The sequence below is a fragment of the Gopherus evgoodei genome, chromosome 17 (assembly GCF_007399415.2).
Source record: "Gopherus evgoodei ecotype Sinaloan lineage chromosome 17, rGopEvg1_v1.p, whole genome shotgun sequence".
Lineage (NCBI taxonomy): Eukaryota > Metazoa > Chordata > Testudines > Testudinidae > Gopherus > Gopherus evgoodei.
Genome location: NC_044338.1, coordinates 8,566,683 through 8,574,942, shown reverse-complemented (window position 1 = coordinate 8,574,942; position 8,260 = coordinate 8,566,683). Strand labels below are relative to the sequence as shown.

At 46.7% G+C, this 8,260-nt stretch overlaps 1 protein-coding gene across 7 annotated transcripts in view; it reads right to left on the bottom strand.

Moving 5' to 3' along the window:
• Window positions 1–506: 506 nt before the first annotated feature.
• Window positions 507–8,260, bottom strand: part of CUEDC1 (CUE domain containing 1) — a 129,167-nt gene continuing 121,413 nt past the window's right edge. For all 7 annotated transcript variants that reach the window (XM_030536563.1, XM_030536566.1, XM_030536565.1 and 4 more), the window contains 5 exons: window positions 8,052–8,138; window positions 6,082–6,175; window positions 4,988–5,046; window positions 3,568–3,638; window positions 507–2,758 (listed from right to left, as the gene is read on the bottom strand). In XM_030536563.1, coding sequence (XP_030392423.1) covers window positions 3,571–3,638; window positions 4,988–5,046; window positions 6,082–6,175; window positions 8,052–8,138 — 308 coding nt within the window. In that variant the 3' untranslated portion in view covers window positions 507–2,758; window positions 3,568–3,570. The remainder of the gene's footprint in view (window positions 2,759–3,567; window positions 3,639–4,987; window positions 5,047–6,081; window positions 6,176–8,051; window positions 8,139–8,260) is intronic.

Genomic DNA, 8,260 nt, shown 5'->3' with positions numbered 1-8,260 from the left:
TTTTTGCATTCATGGAAACTTAGCTCAAAGTTAAGCCCTCAGTAGCCAAGAGGAGTTGGAACTTTTACAAGCTGATCTGATTCCAAGCTTGATTTTCTTCCAAACATGCAGAGCTGCTTTAGGAGAGGGAGAAACAGCCAAGCACTTATTAAAGTAGGAGCCAACTGAGGATAGGAAAAGGGGGGTGGGGGAGAAACAGACCTTCCAATTCTAAGGCTGGGGATAAAAGTCACTCCTCCTCCAAAAGCCCTTCTGTTTCCAGTGGTAGCGCTCCAGCTTCACCCTTAGCAACCAATATGTTTGTACATACACACACACACTTGGGGCCTTACCCTGAGTGCTGCTGAGCAATATAGCGCCCACTGACTTCAAAGGGGCCAGTGGGTGCCTGGCAGCTCCCCAAATCAGGCCTTTAGTCACTTCCTTTCTCTGAACAGCCTCGAAAGCATATTCCAGGAACCTCATATCCTGAGTGCTGCAGAAGCTTCCAAGCCACTGAATTCTTGTCTGAGCACAGATGGCCTCATTTGAAACTATTCTGGTCCTTGAAGCAGACAAATTTCTCCCGCCACTCAGGAAGTTTTACCAAAAGACTCATTGATGCTCCTCTCCCTTTTATTTTTTTAAAGGAACAGACACCAAAAACAGGCTCGGGGTGTGGGGAGGGGGAGTCGAGTCTTTAGAGGATCTTTAGTGTTTGAGAACCACAAAAGTTGCTGGGATCCCAAGGCATGGCTGCTGTCCGCATTGTGATTCAAGCCTGCATGCACTTGCCCACTGTACTGTTTGGGGTTTGTAGCAGCTCATGTTCTGACTGGGAGGTCAGGGGCACAATAGCGACAGTCGAGGTGTTAGTGTAGTATCCAAATCACGTTCTGCCAGGAGGATGTCTCTCTTCAGCAATAGACACATGGACCCTTTCATCAGGAACCTCTTGAAACTCCATGCCACACAGACTCAAAGTCCTGCACTGAAAGGAAATGCTACTCTGAAACCTGAAAGGAAATGCTGTGTGTGCCTGAATCCACTTGTGCTCATCCCTACTAGTTCTGAACAGTATCAAATTACTCAGGCCCAGACGAGGAAACCCACCACTGCCTTCATGTTTCCATTGAGTAGCTTGATTGAATGCCAGGTGCATGGAACAAGAGCCTCATGCTCAGCAACTTTTAAAAAGAATCAGTCTTGGCACATGCTTCAAAGGCATACAGATTCTCCAGCAGATTTTGAAAGGAGCCTGTCAGGGAGTTTAAGTCTGCAATGTGGGCTTTTGTTACGAAGCCTAATAGAAAGGCAATGAAAATAGGTTTTTGTTGGACTGATTGCTTGGATCGGTGCGTCTTCCTGCTGCTTTTGCAACCCAAATGTTGCAGCGCTTGTGCTACTGCATGGGACGCAGAAAGTGAGATGGACTAGTCTATTCTCTCTACTCAAGCTGAGAAGTAAATAGACAGTATTGATGCAGAAAAGAAAACTTGCTTGAGGGGAATTATTTCAGTTATTGACACTGCTGTTAGTAGCACAGAGAAGGAATTTTTTTATTTTATTTTATTTTTTTAGCCAATTCAATTTCTACGATTTGAGCATTACTTTTAATTCCCACAATGTTCCACTGTGCCACCAGATTCCAAGCTCTCTCCTGGAGGAGGAATGTCATCCTCACACTGATGGGCGAGCTCTGAACCAATCTCCTCTTCATTTCATGTTATAAGAACTGCTCTCAGGTCTGTCCCCATAGACCATGAGAGCTCAGCTAGAGAAAACCCACTCATGTCTCAACCTGAGGCCCAATTCTGATCCCACTGAAGTCAACTGTGAGACTCACAATAAGCAGGATTTAGCCTCTGATGTACAAACTCAGAGGTGAATCAAATAAGGCCCCCATCTACAATCCCCTCCCATCTAATCTGGTAAGTGTTTCCAGACAGCCAAAACTCATTGCCTGCTACATAGTGAGCAGCCAACTGTCATGAACAATCCAAATGAGAACCCGTGGGATATGTGCTCATTCAGAGATCAGCAGTGAGAACAAAACAGCTTTGAAATTCAGCCCTCTCCCACCCCCTATTCCTGCTCTGTAAAGGTACCATAATATCACAAGAGCAGCAGCACAAAGCTAGAAAAAGTGGTACATTGGAGGAGAAACTGGCCCCAGCTTGGTGTCTAGTTCAAGGCATTTTTATCAATGCCTGAGGCAAAGGTTTAATTCAGTGTGAGATGCCCAGGAGAAGGCCTTCTCTTTTTAAAAAGACAATTTATGTTATCCTGCCTATTACCTGATCTGGATCCTGACTTATTAACTCTTAGTAACAACAATAATAAACAACATTTTTCAGGTCTTTTTTTATGTGCGTAAAGTTACACAGATTGCTACAGTGATATGTTTAAAAATGGGCAAGCCAGAGCCCAGCTGTTCAATGTATTATTGTTATTATTGTTTTTAATTCATATCCAAACCATGTTTATATCAAAGAGGGTGGGGGATAGGCCATTATTCCCATAAGCTTGAAATCCGTTATCTTCACCGCAGTGACTGAGAAAAAATTCAGATCAGCTGCTGAGTTTTGGTTGCATTTGCTGGATAGGAAAGAGGTGTCTTCAAACCCGCTGGGAAGAAAAATGTGTGCCTCACTTTAATACTTGTACTTCAGAAGAGGATGATAGTGGGGAGAGCCAAGGAAATTGCTTTTTTCTTTGCAGCCATCTTCTTATTAAGACTTTAACAAATAAAGCCCAGTTCAGGCAATGGATCTGGGATCTAGAAGAGAAGGGCAGGGAGGGGGAGAGGAAGAAGTGTAATTCAGTCAAAGCTGCTTCACTCATGGTGCTGAAACAAAGCCTGTCACTGTGCACTGGATGTTTTTAAACCAACCCACAAGGATTCACTGAACTTGATTCATAGGAACAGGCAGGCATGAATATTGGAGCCTCTGCATGGCTTTCATCAGTAACCTCATGCTGAGTCTACCCACATACATTCTTCATGGAGGGCAAAAAACAGGGAAGATTTGGCTCAACAGTTTCTCTTACATTCTTCAATACAAAGGTCAAAGTACCTGTTGCTATCCACACCGCAGCTGTTAATGGGGCTGAACGGGCAGACGTGGGAACAACAATGGCAGAATAAGTCCCTGTGGGTGATATTCACTCCAATGCAAGCCCCATGTGTAAGGCTTTATGCACAAAAACCTACTTAGATCCTTAACACATAGCACAAAGAACTCCACACGGCCTCTCTGAGGCATGGTGATTTTCACTCTAAGTCATCAAGGATGTTGTGGGGCCAGTGCTATCAGCTGTAGCTGAAATAAGAGGAAGTAATCCATCCTGGGAAAGCCAGGGAAGAACAAACAGCTGAAGCCAACTTTGCTCAAGGAACTTGTTTTCTCCATGACAGCATTCAACAGATCCTTTGAATTTTCTTAGGCTGGCACCTGGTCCATTGGCCCAATTGTCTAATCTACATCACTCAACTGACGGGGGATGCAGGGGGGAGATGGGCTTGCAACAGGATAGCTGAGCGGATTCCTGTAACTAGCTGCACATTACTCCCCAAACACTTCTTACCATTTATTGTCCTTCTTTTGGCCTCTCCTCTTCCTCGTGTAGCTGCTGCCTTCTTGCTTGGAAATCCTCATCTGAAAGGCATGAGACAGACCTGTGTGGTCAGAACTTCAGGAGATCCTTCCTGTATCTAAACAAGCTGGGTGGGAAAGCTGCAGCAGTGTCAGGGGACTGGAAGGGCCTGGGAATTGCAGAAGAATATGGGTGACTGTCATTCTTGGGTCACTGGTTGGTTCCAACCTGCCCTGGGCTAGCAGTGAACAAAGCCACTACTGTTAGATGGCAGTTCAATGTCCTATGTGAAATGAGTAGGTGGGCATCAGCCCATTTCCTACTGCATGAGTGCCCACTTGTGCAGCTGGCACCTTGGTTGGCTGCCTCAGAAGATAGGCCCTGGTGTGAATGGGCTATGGAGACTGTACCACCCCCTCACCCCTTGTGGTGCTTTTCCTGGGTCAGGGGAAGAGGCTACTGCTGTTGTGTTGTCTTATAGACAAACAGTGGACTTCAGGTCTCGGGACTACCGATCCACCACCTTTCACCACCTGGTTACATTTCCGTTATTTCAGGGGTTCTCAGACTTTTGTACTGGTGACCCCTTTCACACAACAAGCCTCTGAGTGTGAGTCCCCCATATACATTAAAAACACTTTTTTATATATTTAACATTATAATAAACGCTGGAGGTAAAGCTGGGTTTGGGGTGGAAGCTGACAGCTAGCAACCCCCCATGTAATAACCTCATGACCCCTGAGAGGTCCCGACCCCGTTTGAGAACCTGTGTGTTAAATCTGTGCACACCTGTTGCAAAGCCGTGGCAAGCGTTACCCACCCGAACCTACAGAGGGGGTTCCTAGCCCTTGGGGAAGGAGGCCCTACTTCATTTTGCTTGGTGATCCCGTCATGTGATGAGGAGCTGAACTAAAAGAGAACAGGGGACTGAACAGTCAGAACACATGGGGAAAGGAGACCAGGAGGAAGGGCTTGCTCACCTCAAACCTCATTCATACACCTTGGTGAGTTAACACATGGGTGGAGAAGTTTCCATTGTACAGTACAAGGTTTGAAATTAAGAGAGATGGGAGGAGCCTGGCTAAAAAGTGGGGGAGTTCCTCATCCTGTCTCTGGCTTGGGAGAGCTCCCCCATGCTGTTCCTGGTGCAGAGAGAGCTCCCCTATTCCTGTTTCACTCTACATTTGCCACAGGGATGGTCCAGGCCTGCCAGCTCTTTGCGTTAGGAAAGTGTGACTCGGGGAACAGGTTTCAAACAGCTAGCATCACAGGCAGGAAGGAATCTGCAAGGAAGGAAGCTTGATTTTTGGTGTGCAGCCCCTGCTATTTGGGGTCACATACCCCCACATACCACAGCAGTGGGCAAATCAGCTGGAGACTTGCTCTCTAGCAGAAACAAGCATTGTCTTACCGCATGAGTGTCCTTCAACATCATCGAGAAGATTAGCTGTGGAAGCTGCTGTCCCCATCCTGCACTCTCTGTTAAGGAAAATGTTCAACAGACTGGGATGTAAGTCAGAGACTTGCAAGCAGCCCATCACAACTGACTCCAAGGGTTCAGGGTAGTTCCCAGGTATGTTTCCAGTTGCATTCTGCTGCTATCTGGCATGAGATCCAGGTCATAACAGATCAGAGAGGCCATGACAGTGGCACTCAGGTACCAAGGCAACATACTTCGGACAGTATTAATGCAGCCACCCTACAGAGAGGAGTCTGGGGATAACAAAGCCCTTTTACCTCTAGGTCTTTATGCGTGTGCCAGCTAAAATGAAAATGGAAAAGAAGGGGACGAAGAGCTGATGGATGAGTCACCAGCACTGTTTCTCTTGCATCACTGGTATTGAGCAGTGTCCTAGGACTGGCATGATAATTATTTAGCACATGTGCTTTTGAAATTAACATGCCACCAGAGAAACTCTCCCCACAAAATATAGTTTCAAGGGGGCTTCAGCAACAAGCGAATCATCTTAGCTTGGCTCAAATCAGAATATCAGCTCCAAACACACCAAGACTTCAGGGAAGTTCAGAGCTGGATCCAAACTTGCATACATGATGAGCCGTGAATGTTCACTGTGGCTTGGATCATGAAGGCTGTAAACATGTGCCTTTTGGTTACTGACATCGTTTTCTCCCTGAGCTATAGCTCCCTTCCACATGCACAAATCTTTGCCCTAGTTTCGGAGCTTAAGTGAGATTTAAGTGGTGCATGGACCAGTGATTCTCTACCTTGTCTATACCAAGAAACCTCTTCCCCATGCCTTCCAGGATCCTCCCCCCACTCATCCTGTTAAACCACCTCCTCCCCCATTGAGAAATATGGGATGGTCAGAATGGTTGTGTCCCCCTAACCCTTTCCATGACCCCAAGGTGGAGAACCCCGGCATAGGCCTCGTTTGAGCCCTCTGCAGCAGAGTTTTGTTCCAAGGTGTGGGAGCTGGGACTCAACCCCAGGAAGCTCAGTGTGATCAAGGGGTGGGATGACAGCACCACATTCTGAAAGGATACACCTGGTGCTTCAGTAAGTGTTTTCTTTTTGACTTCTTCATCTTGGTCTTCTCTGAGAAAGCCCTGGCAAGTTCAAACAGCTTCTTGCGTGTAGCTGAAAGGAAACAGGCAGGCGAATGGCTTGCTCTTAACCAGCCATCAAAAGTGGATAGCAAACAACAAGTGTGATAGATGCCAGGTTCCCATGCCATCCATTTGGGATGATGGGACTTTGATGCATCCTCTGCATGCTGCAGGACAGGGGATGAATCAAGATGAATTTGCCTGCTTGAATGAAGAATGCACAATGCCTTACTGCTTAGCCTTAGGAAACCAAGGACCGATAAACCTTTCCAGGCACTAGTACTAGTTTCAGTGATCAGAAAGAACATAATTTGATCCCTGCAGGAAGGATTCAATGGACTACACAAAAGGTCTGACTATTCAGACTTTTGAACGTGATTTCCATGACATTCTTCATCCATGACTAAGCCAAATTCTCTCTCTCCCTCCACCCCCACCCCACACCAAACAAAGCTCAAATAAACTGTGGCCAATGAGTCAGTCAAACTGCATGAGATGCCCAATTTATTTTACAACAGGAGAGTAGCCTGTGGCTTGCTGGAAAGAAAGAAAGAGTGGGAAGAGTCTCTATTAACCCCTCCTTCTCTAGCCTCTATTTTATTATTTAAACAGAAGTGAGAAAGGATTTGCTTCTGTTCCCAGGAAGCAAAATCCAATCCGTGATACGGAGTCATGCCCTACAATACATACACCGAAGACAGGCATACACAGCATGAAGGAGCATGCCAGATCTGATGTCAGAGCAGCCCGAGCAATTTGGCCAGTTGCAGCACCTATATATGGCAAAACCCCACTCATCTCCAGTAGACAAAGGCAGAGACTCCTAACTGATCTGCCTGCAAGTGGCAGAGAAAATCCATCCAAGCCACATCTGTCATCTTCTGGGGTGGGGTGGGAAGAAAAGAAAAATCAATTCCACTTGAAGAACAAACTAATTCAGGGAGCAGTGCTGCTCCCCCACATCACGGGGACCCTCTTCATGAGGGATGGAGCCTACATCATGGCCTCGTCCCTCCCCCTTTACTGTTTTAATCCATTTGCTTGCTGGAGATCTGGTATCATCCCCACTTTCATCTCCAGCCTAGACAGATGGGGATAAGTGCTGTACATGACCATCCCTGCCCCAGTGAGCTTAGGGTCCGGGAGAGAGAGATATGAAAGGCAGGGCTAGAGTGGAAGCTTTTGGGGGCAGGGACTGTCCCTTTGTTCTTGTTTGTACAGCACTTAGTACAGTGGGAGTCTGGTCTGCGACGGGGGCTCCCAGGTACTATGGGAAGGCAAATATTATTAACGTGCTGGGAAGCTCAGAGGAAGAAATATCTTGAAGTTTTGCTTTTCTTATTAACGCCCTTCCTGAAACAACTGGCACAGAGGAGGCTGGTCTATCTCTGACCAGGGCTGCACTCAGGGCAGAAGAAAAGCACAGATGGGCGCAGAGGACCCAGAAGTCCAGGATTACAGAAGGCAAATGGAAATCAAACCCCAATCTGCTCCAAGCTTTGGAGACGGATTAGTGCAATTTGGAATTCCCTATTTGATACTCCTAGTTCATTCTCACCAGGCTTAATGCAGTCTTACACAGCACAACGCATTAAAGCCCCTTCTAACCAAAAGCTCAACTCCCAGCTAAACGTGCCTTGCCCTGTTAGAATCACGATGTGGCTTGACAAACATGAATGACTTCTGAGGCTTGGAGGGGTGGTAAGAATCCCGTATCTTCGCAGATCTGTGCATACCTGGGTACTGGCTTGCACATACACACACATGCATGCAGAGTGCTTTAGCAGAAAAATGCCTTAGCACTAGATTCAGTGCTAAAGAATCTTTACTGCTTCACCTCCTCTGCCTGCCCACCTACTGACACGCAGCCTTCCCTCTGCCAGTACGGAACCTAGAAACAAACTCACATTTTCCCATGTGTTTCAATTTGTCCCTGAATAAGGCATCTTCAGACACAGCACTGCTGGCCTCGCTGGTTACAGGGGCTATGTCACCTGAAATGCAAAAATCTGGTCACTAGGGGTTTTTTGGGGTGGAGCAGGATGTGCAGAGAATCTAAGCTGAATCATCACCATTGACCCAATTCCAGCTCCAGTCAAACAGTGGCCCTGCCACA